At 27.6% G+C, this 20863-nt stretch overlaps 1 protein-coding gene across 2 annotated transcripts in view; it reads left to right on the top strand.

Annotated features, from left to right (window-relative positions):
* The window catches only part of LOC103579606 (RNA binding protein fox-1 homolog 2), a 130816-nt gene that overhangs the window by 3397 nt on the left and 106556 nt on the right, over window positions 1-20863 (top strand). Inside the window, exon 1 of one of the 2 annotated variants that reach the window (XM_008561045.3) lies at window positions 11544-12244. The exons of the other annotated variant lie outside the window; for it this stretch is intronic. Coding sequence (XP_008559267.1) covers window positions 12233-12244 — 12 coding nt within the window. The 5' untranslated portion in view covers window positions 11544-12232. Of the gene's footprint in view, window positions 1-11543; window positions 12245-20863 lie in introns of those variants that run through there. 2 annotated transcript variants of the gene reach the window in all.

Genomic DNA, 20863 nt, shown 5'->3' with positions numbered 1-20863 from the left:
AATTAACTTTTTCTTTTTTTTTTTTTTTTTTTTTTGGAGAATCCAATTATTCCATTTTTAATTTTCACTCCATAATTGCTGAGCAATATTACTAAAGACTGTTAAAGAAAAGTCGAAATAATTAAAAAAAATTTCTTGACAATTAAAAATTTTTTCGGGCCTGATAAAAATTTTCAAGCCAAGAATTATTTTTTTTCAGTGTAGCAATTTTTTCTTCAAATTCAAATTCAAATTTTTCTTGGGGCAAATAACAATTTTTTTGGTCAGTGAAAATTTTCTTGAGTCAAGTCAAAATTTTTTGAATCAAGAAATCCTTTTTCTGTATAGCAATTTTTTCTTAGGAAGCTCAACTCCTTTTTTTACTCGAAATACATAAAAAAATTTTTGCTTGGAATTCAAAATTTAAAAAAATTCTTGTGGTGCGTAAAAATTTTTTGCGATAAGAAATCTATTTTTTCGGTGTATGTTTATAGAAAAATTTTTGATGAAAACGGAAATAGACTAAAAAATGAATATTTCAATGAAATAAATTTAACTGAACAATATTTGACGTATAAATATAGTATATCTATATATACATATGTTTATATGAATAATGAAATTATTAAATAAAGTTAACTTTAAATAGAATCTAGAAGTGAACAAGTTGTGCTTATAAGTTAGTTCACTTGTGAATGATCTTCATCTCTCTGAATATACAAGTAAAGTTCAACTCGTGTAATCAAATTACCACCGTCTTTTCTCTTAGGATTTCCACCCGAGCATTTGTTCAGACGATAAGAAGAAAATAAAATTTTTCCGAGGATAGAGAATAAGCGCGTGTACGAGAATTCTAATTCAGTAGTCTTTTTAAATTCGTTTTTTCTTTATCACGTAAATGCACCTCATCTATCTTTTTCTATACTAAATGCTGACATTTTAAACTTTTATTCTCATCGTTAAATTGACACATTTTATTTATTAGTACATTTCTATCTGTCTCAGTTACAAATAAACCCGCAGTATTTTACTTTTCTTATTTTTTTTTCCAATAAATGCGGGTTGTATTCGTATTAATTTATTCGGTTAAAATATTCTCTAGTTTTTTCCAGTGGTTGAAAAAAATAAAATTTTCAACAACTTGCTAGCCATTCAGCTTGAGAGTATGTACGAATATAGAAACCGTTTGAAAAAAGAAAAAAAAAATAATATTAATTGCTTGTTAAATAAATGTTTTTATAGTTGACTAGTTCAATATTAAAATGAACTTTTCAAGGGTCTGATCAATTTAAATTTTAAATCCGTCAGCTGACGTCTCTCTTATATTTCTTTTAAATTATTAAATTTATATAAAAAAGAAACCAAGTTAAATAAGACATTATTTCTTAAAAAATTTTTTTTTTGGTTTAAAATTTTTAGTTATGTTTTGTAGTAAAACGGGGTAAATTGATCAGCCGTGTGATGAAACTCAAAATTTTTGATAAAAATTTTTTTTTTAATGTCTTTTTTTAAAATTATTTTATTGAGAACCGAAAAACTGAATCTGAGGTAAAATGGGCGACTATTGAAAAATAGAAAAAAAATTTATTTGCTTGAATTTTTTAAATTTTATCCATGAAAATTAAAATTAATTAAATTAATTAATCAAAAAAATTGTAATAATGATCCATTTTACCTCAGCCACCTCTATGGCGTTAAATAGAATTATTAAGACAACAAATACTTGAAAAAAAAATTTTTATGAAAATTTGAAATTTCGGTTGATCAACCCGCATGAAAATATATATGGTAAAGATATATTAAAAAATATATGTTACAGATATAAATATATATGTGACAATACATGAAACCTTACATAGAACTATAAATATATTTTGGCCGATTTTATTATATTTCTATATATGTTTTTTCTTATATGATTTCATATATTTCCGTCTAACTTCAATATATTATTTATATATTTGAAAACTTATAATTTTTATATATTTAAAAATAAATGTTATTTATATATGGAAACAAATAAGAATATATGTATAATTTATCATTATATGATAAATTTTTATATATTTTTCCATATATAGAATCATATAAGTCTCCATATATGTAAGAATAAATAAAATCTATTCTTTTCTTTCTCTCTCTGTTACAAGATTCAAACATTGTGTTCAGAATATATATATATGTGTGCTAGCTTACAAATTTACATATATAATTATCAATATATGTAATACATATATGTGCTAACATAAGTTTACATATATGATTATAAATATATATAGTACATGTATTAATTTATAAACTTACGTATATAATTAATTATATATAAGAAAATATATATCATTTTTGGCCACTTATATGCTCCCATATTGATTATATATTTTTCCATATATATTTATCATATATGATATTTTCATGCGTAAATTTACCCCATTCTTTTTCTGCGCTCTGTAATCGATCATTTAAAACCAAAAAGTAATTATTTTTTATTAAAAAAATGGTGTTTTATGAACTTTTGACACTTATAAAAAATACGGTGTCATATTTTATCTCAGCCTCTGTTATATTTATAAAAAATAGGTTATTGTATTGGCGTTTCAATACAATAAACCAACCAGATTTATATTTTAAAAATCATAAATTTTTTCAACATGATATTCAACCTGGTAATAACCAATCAGTTTTGCTTTTCATCTCGCTCATGACTGCATTACATTTCAATTATGTAGACATTGCTTCGAGCCAGTTAGAACAATGGTGAAAGTATGTAAAGAGAATACAAAATAATTGGTCTGCTCTGCTGGGTTGTTGATCAAATCCAAATGTAATCAGACAATAATTATTCACATAAAATTTTATTTAAATATATTTTCACTTTAAACAATTATTATATATAATAAATTTAAATAATATAATAATTTTAAAAATCCAGTTAAAAAATTTTCATTAAATTTTAATCTGCAAATTAATAATTAAAATACATAACAAATACATAAGTGGTACAGGAAAAAAAAAATTTTTTTAAATGAATCAGAATGAAAGTAAAAAGAAGTGTAATTTATTAAAATTTCCACATTAATATCATATACGTCACTAATAAAAATAATTTTAAGAAGAATCAAGAAGTACTGGGCCCAAGGGAATAGTAAGCATCATGATCACAAGGGGATATATAGAACAGGGTATCTCTTTGAGTGCGAGAGAGTAGTCAGTACTCAACAGTCACCATGGTAACGCCTCTTCAAGTCGTCCCTATTGCCGGCCGTACTCGTAAGGTCTGTGCTATATGCGATCCGACGAGATTACGAGCATCCCAGCATGAACCCTCATCTCGGACCCACCCATAGTCCTCGACCCGACCCTACTATACTTCTATATACACGTACTATATACATACTATTATACCTATACATATATATATATATATATATATATACGACCCAATACTCAGACTACACCAACACCATAATCACAAATGTGAGGGAAAGATTCGCATCACATATATATGTATAGAGTAATTTCGGTCTATGATCACTGCAACATCTATTCCAACGTAAACGATCCATTCAACCTCGAATATTTTTTTAATTAATACCTTAGTGTACTTTGACATCACTTTTTTTTTGACATCTAAATTTTTGATAAAAATATTTTTATAAATATATATGTATGTATATATGTATATATATGTACACTTCAGGTCAGGCATGCAACATTTATAGTGTCGGTAAGAGAAAAGGCAAAGTCGCGCAAGCGAAACGAGAATAGTATATAGAGAGTAGAGTAGAGGGTAAAAGAAAAAATATATATAGATATATAAATACAAAGTATCTCGGATGGGAATGGAAGTAGGGAGAAATGTTGGAGCTTGAATGGCGTCTCGGGGTAAATGCGCATGTGCATTGCAGATGTGACGTGAAATGTCCTATTCGTTTTATTATTATTATTATTATTATTATTATTTTGCTTATTTTTCTTCTTCTTCTTCGTCGTCTTGTATTTTGTCTTTACTCTTCTGAAAGTTTGAAACGCTTGAGGGTTCTAAAAATAATCATAGTGAGGATGCACTTGAAACTGTGCACGAAACCCTTGGGCCTCTGTCCAACTTGAATTTCTCTTCCATCACTTCACTCTTCCGTGTCATTTCTCATCCTTTTACACCCTGATTAAATCAAATATAAACCTTCTTTACGATTAGACATTATTTAACCAACGGCTAGAATTTAACTCGCTGAAGAGTGTTTTTAGATTAAAAGACAGTAATAGTTATGAGCATGATGCTGGTGGTTTTTGTAGATAAACTGAAATGTAAAGCTTAATGATAGTAGATTGAATATAATTAAACTTTGATTATTCTGGATAACAATTAGAATAATAATGAGAGTTTTGGTTGTTGGATAGTGTAACAATAGGAGAGAAAAACAAAAAAAAAGAGGAAAGAAGTAGAGTATAAGGAATAATGTGAAAGAACCCTCGAGGTATTCAGAGAAATCGAAAATTTTTTTTCCTCTATTACAGAGACGCGTCGCAAGCACGCACAGTATTGTGATGACGCTCTATTTGCCGAGCCCTCTTGCGATTCCACGGGGTTGCTATGGTGACGAGCTTGTGAGGAAGAGAGTGATGACAGTAAAGTGAGGAGGGTGAGGACTAGATATAGAGAATAGTGTGTAGTAACATCCCCGAGAGAGGATGAACCTCGCAGGTGGCTCGTAGGTGTAGTGGGCGTGTGCATTTCAAACTCTCTTCTCATTTTCCATTGCCACGTGTTAGCTGTTACTCTGGATTCTTTATAATAGCAAAACCAAAAATAAAAGGATGAAAAAAAAATCCATAAAACCCAAAGAGGATGATGAGTAAAAGAAGAGTATCAGGCTTTTGCAAGAGATGAGATATATCTCGTTAATTGACGCGCCCTCTAATCGCTTCGCCTTTCAATCGACGTCAGCGAATTTCTTTCGCGGTTCTTTCAATCAACTCGAGAGACCTCATCACTTTTTTTATTTATTTATTTACCCTTTTTTTCCTCATTCATTTAAACAGTTTCAATGCTCTACTAAAGAGTTTTTACGATGTCATGTTAATATGTTTTTAATTATCATACTTTACTAAAGATCTCCATTTAATTTTTTTTTAAATTTCCCGCTATGAAAATTTAAAATTTTAAAAAAATGGGAAGTTATTGAAACTCGGTCCGATTTTAGAAAATTTAGTTTCTGTCAGTTCTTGGCCTTTTGAGGCCTTAATAAACTATTTTGACCATTTCCGGATAGACATCCGGTGGTGTGTGTGTGTAAACTTTTTTGTCTGTTGATCTTTGGAATGAATCTACCGATTGGCGGCAATCAAAAGGTCTCAGTAAGACTTAAAATTAGATTTCCGAGTTGATCGGTAGGAATTTTTCAAGTTTTACAATAAATGAAAATTTTAAACTTTTTTTTTAAATTTTTGATTGTCGCAGAACGTGACGTCAGTAGATTTTTTAAAAAAATATCGGACAACAATTAATTTTTTTTCAAAGAAATTTATATTTTTTCAGTCCAATCGTTTTTTGACCTCAAAGTTGACTAATTGCCAATAATAGTTTTAAAAATTAGCAGGAAATTTTTGGGTCGCCCACAGTGTCAACCATTTTTCAGACTTTTTTTTTATTTATGAATAAATAATAACTATAAATGTATTTATTTAATTCTGTCTCTGAAGTTTTGGAATAAAATATCGGAAATTTTATTTTAAAGGTAAAAATATCTAGCACCCAATCACTTAATATACTAACGTATTTGAATGTCTATATTTAGTAAAACTTAACAAATACACTAGCAGTCGAATATGTATTGGATCTCTTATTTTATATATAATTAAAGTTTATATATTACAAATATATTTAGAAGGTCGTCGACGTTAAAATTCAAATAATAATAACTTTCATGCTACAAAATCTTATATATTTTTAGTAAATGTATACAGAAGCAAAGTGACCATTAAAAAATTAAATTGCTTGTGAGCGATTCATGATTAAATAAATTAAATATATTGATAGAATATTTCGTTGGTAATTCCCATAAAATCAATAACTGGGACAGCTATTTTAAATTTTTACAAAAATTTTACATTTTATAAATTGCTCTGATATTTACAATTTTAAAATAAAAATTTTTGAATTTATTCATACACATTATTTTGCTTATAAAAAAAACATTAAATCCATTATTTAATTTTTAGTATCATATTGTAAAAACAATAGTAATCCAAGCATTCATATGAATAATTAAATACGTTAAAACTCGAATAAATGTATGGATTTAATATTTTTTTAAAATTCAAATATTTTGTCGATTGTTAAAATTTGAATTTTTTTATTGTTTTCAATCGAATTTATTTATTTATTTTTAATTGTCATGATTCATTAGACATCTGCGCTAGTTTTTTATTGTGACAAAAATTCTCCAACGCACATTGAAAAGAGAAAAAATGAAAGATAATTTCTCTCTCATGTTTGCGTTTATTCGTTGGGAGTTTTGTGGGCCAAACATATTCCCAGGGAACAGAAACGTTTTATACACGCATTGACTCTACAGCACATATGATATACGAGAGTATCCGTTTAATAAAAATAAACGAATATATATCCCACGCTTCGTGTCAGCTGAAATATCCATTAGAAGAATCGTGTTTTCCCTTTACACTCTACTAAAATTTATCATTAAAATTATATCCTTTGCTATTTTTTGACTACTAACAACTAAAAAATCTGAAAAATGTTTAACCCTGTAGACTATGTAAAACTTCCTGTTGTTTACGAGCTCAGAAAGCTCAAAAAAGTTATACTTTGAAAATTTTTGAGCTTTTCGAAGTCGAAAAATGTTTATTTTGCTGTTTAACCGAAAAAAATTAATTTTTGTCTTACGATATCTTTGGAACGAATCAACCGATTTGAACATTTTTGGCGGCAATTGAAAAGGCTCATCAAGACTTAGAACTTGAAACTTTGAGGCAAATTGGGCCAGTAGTTTATGAGTTATATGATAAAAACCCAAAAAAACTAAATTTTAGAATTCGTATTTTTGGTATAACTCGTAAACTACTGGCCCAATTTGCCTCAAAGTGTATCAAGTTCTAAGTCTTGATGCGCCCTTTCGATTGCCGCCAAAAATGTTCAAATAGGTTGATTTGTTCCAAAGATATCGTAAGACAAAAATCGATTTTTGAAAATCGGACCAAAACCAATGACTTGCCTTTAGTTGAAAATTTTAAATTTTCATGGCGGGAAGTTTAAAAAAAAAATAATGATAAAATAACGACGATACATTTACGTGATAAAAAAAAATTTTCGCAATAAAATTACAGTGGGAAACTTTTTTCTCACAGTTAAAAAAAAAAAAAAGACTGAAAAGTTTAAATTGATTCAGTTTGATACGAAAATGAGAAGCTCGGACATTTTATTTTGCGCAGGTTGAAAATTCTATGGGATCACAATTCAAAGCCATCATACAGATCGGAAAACTATGCACTCTAGTGTCAAAAAAATAAATAAAAAAAAATCCGTAATGCAAACAGAGAAAAAGTTGTTTATTATTATTATTATTATTATTATTATTTTTTTTTTTTTTTCGTTCTCACTCGTAAATTTTATGAAAAAAATAAAAAAAATATTGACAGATTTTATTTCATCTCTCGTTCATATATTCGTGTGATATATAAATTTTAATATGAGGTTATTGCGGAGTCTGAGCATCGGAGAATTTTATTAACGTTAGGAAGGGAGTTGGAAGGTGCAATAGGTAAAAGCATAACCGTGAAGCTCAGCATCGTTATTATATAAGTTTTAGTAAAAAAAATTCAGAAATAAATGAATAAAGTAGCAACAAAGTGGCAGAAAATGAAGAAAATTTAAATAAAACGTGTGACGTAGTTGAGAATAGGTTTCACATGCGTTCCACTACTTTGGATAACAGCACACTCATTCGCTCACACACGAGTGAATTACTTACCAGTCAGTACAAATAGACTGTATAATAATATATATACTTATGTGGGATGAATATAGAGAGTGGTACACACAGCAAATGGGAAAAGCCTCGAGGGTTGAAATATATAATTCCGCAGAGTTTCATCTGTTATACTACTTTGTCTCTCTGAGGAGTGAATGACTCAGTCCTGCGGGACATTAGGTCGATACTCATAGCCGCAACCGTCGGTTTTAAAATAGGTCAATCGCCTCCACTGAAATTCAAATTGACAAGCAAATTGTTTAAATGCATTTATACATCTTTTATTTAAAACATCTTACACCATCATTTATTTTTAGCACCTGATGTTTTTCATCAAATAAAAATATGAAAAATTAAATTATTCTGAAGCTAACAGACAATTCTAAATTTTTGGATTTTTTTTTTAGCAAATAAATTGCGAAAAAAAAAAATCTAAAAATATGCACATGTAGAAAATTTAAAAAACTATAAGTGCAATTTTTTTAAATATTTTTTTTTTTTGTAATTTATCGTTTGGAATAAATTTTGAAAATTATTAGACGTGGCTATCTTGTGATACTGAAGTTATCCGACGTCTAGTAATTTTTTGATTTTTTTTTAAACAATAAATTATTAAAAAAAAAATATTTGGAAAAATTGCACTTATAGTTTATCAAATTTTCTACATGTGCATATTTTTATTTTTATTTTTTTTTTAAATTAAGTCGTTAAAACAAAAATTCGAAAATTGTTAACTGTCTGCTACCTTGATCATCCTGAAGTTGGCAGCTAATTACAAATTTTTGGGTTTTTTTTTCAATCAATTACAAAAAAAAAAAAAAAAAAAACTAAAAATATGCACATGTAGAAAATTAAAAACTCTACAGGTGCATTTTTTTTAAATATTTTTTTTTTCATAATTTACCGTTTGAAAAAAAAAAAAACAAAAAATACTAGATGTCGGCTAACTTCAGTATTACAAAATATAAACTAAAATTTTATAAATGAAAAAAATTTTTTTTTACTTGAAGATTTTAAGTACGTACATGTTCTGGGTATAAATAGACACATGGAGTACTTGGCGTTAAATGTGTTGAGAGTAATGCTTGTTACTTCAAAAATTTTAAGACAAATTTAATAATCGTAAAAGAACAAAGTAAATATGCAATGGAATTTTAATTATTTTGACTCGGAAAAAATTTTATATTGGCTTCAGAGATTTGGTTTATGTTTTTTTGGTACTTTTTTTTTTTTTTCAATAAGTTATTTGACTCGATAGATTGAATAATAAAAGATAAATTTATTATAAAATTTAAATTTCTCAGTGAGTTATGTGAGTTCGAAACTAAAAAACTCAAGTCTCAAAGCGATGCTGCGACTGATTTTCCCTACTCCTAAAACCTCGTAACTGCATTATTCAAAAACTGAAAACTTGAAATAACTTTTCTTTTGTTTTTTATCAGCTGCAAATCAAATAAGCGATTGACAAAAAAAAAAATTTACAAAAAGTTTTTTTAGTCGAAAGCCCTCCATTTTTTATTACAAATGAAGTTTATGAAATTAAAATCAATCAACAAATAAGTAATTCTAAAATTTTTGTTAAAGATTCTTCCTGATAAAACTAGCAGATTCAGATCACAGTAAAACAAAGTTGTTTAGATGAAAAGTTAAATGAGTTTCAAACTGGATTTAAACACTAGGCTTTAATAGAACTAATAAATCAATTGAAATGATTCTTGCAGCGATCAAAACACTTTAAAGACTAAGATCTGACATGATTTCTGAAACATTTTGACACGTGCGCGGAAAAAAATGAACATAAAAAATGTACGAATTTTTATGACTGAAATTAACAATTTTCGAATTTTTTTAACTCATCAATTGCAAAAAAAAATAAAAAAATAAAAATATGCACATGTAGAAAATTAAAAAAACTATAAGTGCAATTTTTCAAAATATTTATTTTTTTTATACATGATAAAAATTCGTCCTTTTATGTCTACTTTACTCGTGAACTTTCTTATACTAATTACTTAAGAAAATTTTAATTTTTTAAATTTCCGTCTTCGATATTCCTCAAGTAATTCGATGTTCAATGTTATTTTACACTTCAAACCTTTGAAGTTCATCAGCTTTTGAGAACAGTTTCCAAAACTCTAAAAAAAAATTTTCATGAAATTTTATTTTCAAACTCCAAAATATACTTGATCTATGCAACTTAAGTTAACACCCGTTTTAATAAAACCTTTTGAATGCAGTGAATCTGATATCTCAATAGAATATTCACTTACTCACATGCACACCTTACATACCCAGACATCATCTTGCAAATATTTAGAATACCTTCCGTTATCTCAGAACTTCTAGACCTTACGAAAATTTAATTTTAAAAAATCGAACTGAAAACAATTTTCACAAAAATTAAAATTTTTCGCGGGAAGTTTTAAAATAATAAGCAGTAAACAGTAATAATTTTACTTCTCTCTGCATAGAAAAAAAAGGATTTCTTGCATCAGAAATTTTTTTTTCTAGAAATTTTTTTTTTTAAAAACGACAAATTAAAAAAAAATAATATTTGAATAAATTACACCTATAGTTTTTTAAATTCTCTATATGTACATTTTTTCAGTTCATTTTTTTTCTGTAATCAATTTATTAAAAAAAGAATCCAAAAATTCCTAACAGTCTTCTAACTTCATTCATTTTTTCATGACACTGAAGTTAGCCGAATAACTTTTGGATTTTTTTAAAAACGATAAATTTAAAAAAAAAAAGTATTTCCAAAAATTACACTTATGGTTTTTTAAATTCTCTACATGTGTATTTTTTTAGTTTTTTTTTTTTTGTAATCGATTTATTAAAAAATAAATCCTAAAATTTCTAATAGTTTTCTAACTTCAGGATAATTATTCACAATACTGAAGTCAGTCGGTAATTTTTGGATTTTTTTAAAAACGATAAATTAAAAAAAACGTATTTTTAAAAAAATACACCTATAGTTTTTTAAATTCTCTACATGTGCATTTTTTAATTTATTTTTTTTTTTCGTAATTTGTTTGAAAATAAATCCGAGAATTTCTAATAGCCTTCTAACTCCATTAATTTTTTTTCATTTGATATTTAAAAACATCCGTTAAATTAAAGTCTTTAATCATATGAATATTAATATTAATAAACATCGTATAATTAATGTTCTCGCTCAATGTACGCGCAACACAAGCAACTGTATACTCTATAATATAATAATAATTTCAGTTATACATCCATACATATACAAATTTATACACAAGTGAGACAAAGACCAAAAACAGTAGTAAATTCATGCCTTAATCTCACTCACTCTTTTTCCTTTATTTCCATTATTCTATGCCTTGTGTACGTACTTCTCATTCTCATCCACACATCCACTAACCCACACCTCTTTAGAGCACCCACACCCACACTTAAACTCACACCTACATACATAATGGATTCCAGTTAGTTAAAATGACCGGTATGTGGCGCTGGCTGCGCAGTGCCGGTGCGCGTTCGTCCGCCGCGCCGTCGCCGGCGTGAAATAAAAGCATCAGCACCAGTCGCAACCAACTCACGCACGGTAATAGATCGCGCGTGTTATAATATAATTTATTATATTAAACAAATACACAAGACATAAAAAAATACATTAATTATTACTATTTAAATATTTAAATAATAATAGTAATATTTAAATTTAAAACAAAGTGCGTTTGTGATAAATAATCACTAAGTTTTTTTTTTATTTCGTTGTCCCTTTTGATATTTACGTGCACAGTGAATTTAATAAATTGTATAAACGGTGATAATTTATTTAAGAAGATATATATCTATACAATATATGATATATTAATATATCTATATTAATAATAAAAGGGAGCTAGAGGCTGAGAGACAGTGCGCGCGCAAACAAAGACAAAACAGACGGTCGTACTTGTAAACCGCGTGCAGCGTGCGCTATTCGAATTTATTGTCCTTGAGTTTTTTTTCTTTTTTTTTTTTTTTTAAATTTCTACTTGTGTTTTTTTTTTATTATTTAATTTTTTTTCTTTAAAATTTAAAATTGTTTTTGAGTTACATTTGAATCGTGTTGTGAGATAAAATAATATTTAAAAATTAAGTAAAAGCCAAGTGAATAAATTAGTGGATAACGTGGAGGCCGTAGTGAGGGAGAGACGAGGAAACTTGGATCAGTTTTTTTTTTAACAACAGTGGAGCAAAACGGCCTCAAACTGTGGGGCTCCGGGGCGTTTTTCCTTCCACCCCAAGGGATGTACTATCCTGTAAGTTATTTATTTATATTTAAATTTAAATTTGAATTTAATTAATGTGCGATTACGAGATAAGATCATGTCGAAGATGATTTTTTATTTAAACCGCGTACGAAAAAATTTGAATTTTTATTTATCGTAACTGGGTTTTATTTATTTATTTTTTTATTATGGATCTCACTTGGTAGTTTTCTTGGAACTAAGTGTGTGTGTGTGGAGATGAGATGAGAAGAGAAGTGGATGGTATTTATCCCAACGACGGCGGTTTGGTAGACCGTAAAAATAGAACGCAAAACAAAGCGACTGTTGAAGCGAATACGAGTTGCATTTGAATTTTACTTTTACATGCTGTAGTTGTTGTTATTATTATCATTGTACGTAACATTGATTTTATATATTTATACATTTTATTTATAACTTTTAAATGTTAGTGATCAGTCGTATTGCTCTATTTTATATTAACTTTATTTGTGTTTTTATACATCGATCTGTCAGTAATTTTTTTTTTTTTATTATTACTGGGCATGGAATTTTTTCGAAACGAAGTAAATGAATTAAATGCCAGATAGTTAGGACAGTTGAGGTTATGTTTCATTCCCTCGCGTCGACTAGACGTTCGATACTTGCCTCCATTCTATCTCTTTTACATTTTGTATTTCTCATTTATTCGGTTTAAATTTGTCGAGCAGATGTTAAATATTTTTATGGTTTTTGGAAAATTAAAAAAATAGTGGAAGGAAAAATTTTTAAAATTCATTGAAGAATTTTGAAAATTTTATTGTATTTTTTTTTTTTAAGTTTTGACAATTTAGTTTTTAATTAAAAAGGTCAAAAATGTTGGATGTCAGCTAGAAAGCATCATAATTTATTTAATAAATAGTGATCCTGAAGTTAGATGACAATTATAAATTTGAGGGTTTTTTTTTCAATACATAAATTACAAAAAAAAAAAACTATAAATATGCACATGTAGGAAATTTGAAAAACTACAGGTGCAATTTTTTCAAATATTTTTTTTTTAAGTTATTGTTTTTAAAAAAAAAATTCAAAAATTATTAGACGTTGGCTAACTTCAGTACATTGACAGGTAATATTTAAAAGAACGTTTGTTTAAAATTAATTTTAAAAAAAGAAAAATATGCACATGTAGAAAATTTTAAAAACTATAGGTGCAATTTTTTAAAATATTTTTTTTTTAAATTTATCGTTTAAAAAAAAAATTCAAAAATTATTAGACCTCGGATAATTTAAATAGTAAGCCATAAAAATAAACTTCGATTCATCCGGAAGTATAAAATTAAAGAAAAATCAAGGTCAGTTGTATATAAGATCTGAAATTAAATATTTTAAAATTACATAGGAACCTGAGAATAATAGTTTGAGAAAGGGAAGACCTTGTGTTGATTTTTCAGGTATGAAAAATAATTTTCGACATCCAATTGTCGATGGTCTTAGACGTTAAATCTCTTGTCCTTTAAATCTACACAACATATAATATATAGGATTTATTATTATTATTATTATTAGTATTAGTATTATGTGTCGTAGAGTAGACACTAGACCATTACTATTCGGCGAATAGAGTACAGCAGACTGGGTTCTTATCCCTCTTTTGATTTGTATCGTTCTTCAACTTATTCTCTTTTAAAACCCAGGTAGATGGTAGACTGCAGGATTGAATTTCGCACACAATGAAGCCACCGTATTTTACTTTTTTTCTTTACTTCTAAAGCTGTTGGGTTGGATAAGGATAGAAAATTAATAAAAGATAAAAATAAATAAAGAGAGTAGAGTAGAGTTTGTGAAAAAGAAACGGATACAGGAGAAAGGGAGTTAGTGCATGTCCCCATTCCGTGGTGCTCAAATTGGTTCCGATCAAGTCTAATTTATTATTATTATTGCTATTAAAATTCCAGTATCATACCAACTGAATTTTTATAAAAAAATATTAATGAATAGTAAAGGGAGTAAAAGAATTCATTTTTCAAACAAAAATTTTTTCGCGCGTTTTTTTAAATTATAGCTGTTGCTTAGTCTCCCCCACTCACGAAAATGATTTCTAAAAAAAAACATTTTTAAAAGCAAACTTTTGACCGATTTCCGTATATATTTTATATATTTTAAATGTAATTTAAATATCAGAATATATCAAAAATACATGTATGACAATATATTAAACATATATATATATATTTTTTTTTATATTTTCCGCATGTATTTGTTATATATTCTAAGATATTTAAAATATATAAAATATATAAGTTTGCTATTAAAATCATACTTTTTATATATTTTAACATATATTTTTTTATAATTTTTTTTCATGAGGGTCATTCTGCAGTTGTCAAATAATTTTACTGTAACATGTTTTATTTTGCCGCGAAATTTAAAAAAATGACAGTTCAAAAGTTTATATATAGAACACGTTATGTCAATGAATGCTGGCTACAATTTTTATCAGATCTTTATGCAACTTCAAACACTTGTTCTATGGAAAATTATCTTGATCAAGTTTGAAGATTAAGAAAATCGATCGAATAGTTTAGAAGATATGGACGTTTGAAATTATTTTCAATTTTCATAGAAATAGAATTTTTTGCTTTGTCCTCAAATAAAGTTTGAACCAAAAGCGACAGTTTAATTTATTAAAATGCATCTTGAGGTTCGTAAAATTTTCTTTAATTTTCACTACACACCTTGTGTTTAATATCGATTTCTTCTAACCAATTGATCTCGAATATTTGAAAATAAATAAATAAAACACTTTGAAATTCGAAAAATTTCCTACAACTTTTGAAATAATCGATCGATTTGGCTCCATTTTGAATGAAATTTAAGTAATTACCCAAAAATGAGTAAATGAGAAATATTTCTTGCATTCTGGGCATGCCCGGCACTTTTCATTATTTACAATTTTTCTAATGAATATTATATAACAGTAGTGTCTATATATATATTTTATTTATATAACTGGATTTTCATTCGATAACTTTTCACCACCACGTGTGTTAGTTGTCTTTGTTCGCACAACTCGAGGTCACGCCAGGGGATTCGTTGTCGTTGCATGCGTAAATAATTGACGACCCGGAAGAAGACATGGTACTTTGTAGTAGAGTATGTACAGTACAATACACCAGTGTCTTTCTCCAAGTCTTGGGTCTTAGGTCTTGGGTCGGTTCTGCATTAGAGAAAGCCGATAAACTAAAATCTCCGGAAAACTTTTCAGTTTCTCCAGGTTATAATGCCATATACTAAGACCATTCTATACTTTTACCACCACTACTACTACTACTACTACTACTACGACTACTACTACTATTACTACTACTTCTACTGTAATACACTAGTGCAATACATAAAATTATTTATGACTCGTAAAAATCTTTCGTCTCGTATTAACAACTGTCTGTAATATTTTTACACTTCAGTATTTTTTTTTTCATTCAATTCAATTCAAATGTTCACTATTACTATAAATTTCATTTTAATTAATTGCTTTGTGTTTATTAACAGTTTTTTTATTAACCATTTAAATATAATTTGTCACTTAAAAACAATAAAAAAAAATTTCATTACTAAATTTCAATTTTGCGATCCTGAAATTGACTCAAAAAATTCCTTAATAATTTCACAAATAATTAGATATTTATTACTTAAATTAATGACGTAAATTCGGTGATCGTCATAAATTATCAGGCGGTAGTTAAATTTGTATAGATAAAATTAGAAAAAAACAAATAGTGATGACAAGTGTTAGATAAATATTAAATTGTTGTATTAACAAATAAAATTAACCGGTATACGTTTTGCTGACTGTCTTTTAGTCTTTGGATATATCATATATGTAGTTGAGTAAATGAAAGGAAGTGGTATTACAGTAGAGAGGGAATACTAACAGCTGTTTCATCGTTGAAACACAGACCCGACAATAATAGTCAATTGAGCATGTGGGGGTCATTTTTGTCTCTTTATTTTTATCGTCCTTTTACTTTAATTTTTTTTTTTTTTTGTGTTTTTTTTTTTTTTTTATCCTACTTTATTAACTACTTTATACTTTGGGTTTTTATTTATACCCGTACTTGTAATGTTAGTAGAACTCCAATTCATTAAGGTTGTTTGAGAAATAAAATAAAAATAAATTTAAAAAAAAATTGAATCACAAATCGATTAACTTGGTCGTTCTGGTACCCGCCAATTTATTACGCGCTTCAATTGCACGACAGACTTCCGCGAATGAAAACGACCTGACCACGCAATTATCAACTATTTGGAAACTCTATTCGATTTAATTTTTCAATTCTCCACGCAATATTTGGTAATCAAAACAAAATTTTAATCACTGTCACATATCATTTTACTTTGATACTTTTTTTTCATTATTACACAGTTAGAAATTTAGTGTTAAATTAAACACAAATCGTGTTGCAAATGGTCATCACAAATTTTAGTGTTAATTCAACACATGAAGTTTGTGTTGATCTTTAACACAAATTTATGTTAAATAATTGAACACAAAATCTGTTATTTTGACTGAAAATTTGTGTAAATTTAACAGACTTGTGTCAAAATTAACAAATAAATATAAGCACACAATCTAATCAACTCAAGTATACTGATCTACCCTTAGTACAACTGATGTCAATTTACCAAACAATTAGTTAGATTTTCAGTGATTTTTGTAAAAAACGAAGCTATTAATTATCCTCCCGTAAAATGAGAATTAAAAAATCATTGAACCTGATGATAAAAATATTAAAGTTATCTATGATTATATTTAGTTGTAAATCAATTATAATCCAAGTTTCCTTGCAGACAATGCTGCTACAATGCTTTGCTTGGTTATAGTAATGAAAAAACGCTCGGGAGTGTTTAGCTAAACACCACAAATTTTGTGTTAATTTTCGAATAACACAATAAGTGTGTTACATTACAGATTTTCTAATCATTCAACATAAAAAATCAGTTAAAGTAAAATAACACAAACGGTTTGTGTTGAATTAACAGATTTCTGTGTTAAAAATCACCACAAAAAATTTAACCAAATAATTTTTTAACAAATACACCAAATTTCTAACTGTGTATCTTTAAATTTATTCTACAATTTCTTTTTATTTTAATTAATTAATTAAACACATTAAAATTATGATCAGTCATAATTAGTGACAATTTAAATGTAATTCTAAAAGCTTTATTATTGATCACGTAAAAAAATTTTTTTTTCTTTCTTTACTGTCTACAATATTTGGCACTGCTCCAGTCTAAAATTTCGCAAAGTTACGACGGTTTTCATTTATTAAAATCACCATTCATTCATACATTCATAAAATTTTGCATTTTACTTTTGCTGCATTATTCGAAAGTACATACACACACACATATATTTTATTTTCTTACTCTAATAATTTAAATTAATTAACAAAAAATTTCTTCTCATTAGTGAATATTTTTTTTTCTTAATTTCCAAGTTAAATCAACACATTTTTTAGATTAAATGAATGTTAATATATTTCACAAGTACCGTACAGAATATAAATATGTATGGTGTGTGTGTATATGTGTATATATGGAACATATGTGATATCCAGAAGGAGTAACTGACGCAGTTATTTTTCTCCCTCGGTTTCACTCTTAGTTATTCAAGAAAAATGCGTTTCTTTACAAGCTGCTTGGTATGTATTTTATATATCTGTGTGAATCGGCTGCAGAATACTACCCTATTGCACTAGGGATCCCGTTACATCGTCCCCATCGAGCGTAAACCCTTCGTCATCGCTCTCTCTACTCGGTGATTCACGAGAGACGTCGCGTCGCCTTTTTTTTAATTTATTTATTTATATCTTTTATGTGCTTTATTTTTTCCCACATTTACTCTCTTCTTCACTTTGACACGAGTTATATATATTCTCTTATATAAACTCATATATTATTTTTATTTAGTTTATTATAATTCTAGTTCACTTTCGCAACATTTTAATTTACGTGTATTATCATTTTTATTATTATCCTACGGTCAATTATTTTGTCATTTAAACAATTAACGGCTGAGTACATTATGTCGTTTAAAAGTTTTTCAGGATAATTATCTTAATTATTCATCTACGATTCAATTTTACTTTACGTTTAAATTATTAATTTTTCATAAATTTTAATATTTAATTTTATTAACTTTGATTACAATTATTTGAATTTTGTAGAGTTTATTTTGTTCAAAACTTTCTAGAAAAGCTATTAGTGATTTTTGATAAATTTTAATTTTGAGTTTGAAAAAATATTTATGACAAAAATATTGAAAAAGTGACTTTTTATGTAAAAATCGTTTAATTTGTTAGTTTTAAATATCTTACACTAATTTTTGTGGCTAATCATTAAAGTATAAATGTATTTCAACATGAAATTGATAAAATAATTGAACGTTACAACAAGAATATTTATTTGAGAGAATAATGTTCAAAAATTTCCATAGATAATTTAGATCTAAAAAAAGTATGATTGGTTTTTAGCAAATATCTCTGTAAATATTGAGTTTTTCAAAAAATTGAATAACACTTTTTTTGTAGAGCTTCAAATTTTGAATCGAAAAGATATCTTGTACTTTTTCAAAAAAATCAATAGTTAGTGAGATATTTTGAGTTTCAAATTCAATGAATTAAATAATGAAATTTGGAGTTCAAAATTGCTGATATTTTGAACTTTATGTGACTTTTAAGGTTTAAAATAATATTAGGAAGATTTAATAGGTGTTCAAATTCAGTGAGGGTTGAAACTGCCAACAAAAAAAAGTTCAAACTTTAACGACGCATTTGAATTTTATTTTACGGCATTTTCTTTATGTTACAATCTACATTAATTTAGAATGTAATATCTTATTTCTGATGTTGTCACTTGTACTCATTGACTACGCAACTAATATTTATTTGACTAAACAAAGTCTCAAAATTTCCATAGATAATTTGAAATATCCAAAAAAAAGTCATTGATTTTAAGCAAATATCTCTGTAAATATTAAATTTTTTACAAAATTGCATAAGACCTTTTTTGTAGAGCTTCAAATTTTAAATCGAAAAGATATCTTGCATTTTTTCAAAAAAATCAATATTTAAGAAGATATTTTGAGTTCAAAGTTCAAATAACGAAATTTGGAGTTCTAAATCCTCATATATTTTGGACATTCTTTGAACTTTAGTTTAAAATAATATTCTGGGTAAAATACGTGTTCAAATTCGCTGAGGGTAGAAACTGTTTGCCAACGAAAAAAAAGTTCAAACTAACGACGCATTTGAGTTTTATTTTACGTCATTTTCTTTATATTACAATCTACATTAATTAAGTATGAAATATCTTATTGCTGTCGTTTCTCACTTGTACTCAATGATCGTCAATTGAGTCTATACACCAGAGTATGCTAGTTTTTAGATATTTTTTTTTTTTTTATTCGAGTAAAGAGCTTTCGGATAGGGGTGGCTGTATGTATTTGCCACTATGCCATACATATACATACACATATACATATATGTATACATAGATGTATAAAACCGAGGGTGAGTATCGATCGGCGCGTAGTCGCAGCTTCTCTTTAAGTCATCCGGGAGCACCCGGACCAACGCGGTCTGGCGCAACCGACGCCATCATGACAACCTACAAAGCTTCCATCGTACTTTCATAAAACTAATTTACAAATTTCCATTATTTAATTTATCAAATTATCAATGACAATATTTTTATAAAAATTATCATCAATTAAATATTTATTAACATAATTAAAAAAAAAAAATAATAAAAACTAAAAAAATAATTAAATCAATAATCGAAACCGAAAGTGAATTATATGACAAAATTCTTCTGTACCGACTGGGTCACGACCCTGACCTTCGGTCGGCCAGAAAATTCGCGCAATCTCACTCTCGTTTCTCCTTCCATGTCTTGATGTGTCTTGCAGCTGCCTTATCAGGTGTCCTGGTTACCGGCTCGACCTTTCATAATTTCAAATATTAATTTTTTAAATTTTAATCCCTTTAAATTAAATCTTCATCATCCCTTGAAACTAAAAGCTTCCGCTGATTCTATCAAATCTTGGATAAGTCTAATCACGTACATAAAAATTTCTTCTTATACTCGTGCTGAAATTTAACGAGTTCAGAATCGCAGCTTAAGATTATTATTATTATCTTAATGCGGGTGAAAAATTTTGATATTGTCATCGATCGTCTTCTCAATCTTGCAGCAGAGTACTGATATAGTCGTTTTATTTCAACTGGTTAAAGTACAGCTTTCTTTAAAATGAAAAAAAAAAAAAAAAAAAGTTGGAAAATAAGTTGGATAGTTTCTAGAAGCTTCAAGATACTCGTGCTTCTAAAAGCTTTTTCCATTTTTCTCCGTCATTCGTAGCAGCAGTAGCTCCACCTCCGTACTTAATTTTTTTTATTTTATTTTTTTTCCACCGATGAGCGGTCGGCTGAAGGCACACAACTAAAGAGTAAACGCGGTCGGCGATAATGACGAGGTCATCTTCGGGGTTATCGGTTTGTTCCACAGGCTCTTGATGACTGGTTTCGATGGACGTTTGTTTGTCTGTGAGCTTGTTGTCTGTTTGCAAAGGGAATTTCTTTTTCAGTTGTGGCTAATTTCTCTGTC

Source organism: Microplitis demolitor, chromosome 2 (assembly GCF_026212275.2).
Source record: "Microplitis demolitor isolate Queensland-Clemson2020A chromosome 2, iyMicDemo2.1a, whole genome shotgun sequence".
NCBI lineage: Eukaryota > Metazoa > Arthropoda > Insecta > Hymenoptera > Braconidae > Microplitis > Microplitis demolitor.
Note: the sequence above shows the minus strand (reverse complement) of the source record. Positions and strands in the feature narration are given on the sequence as shown.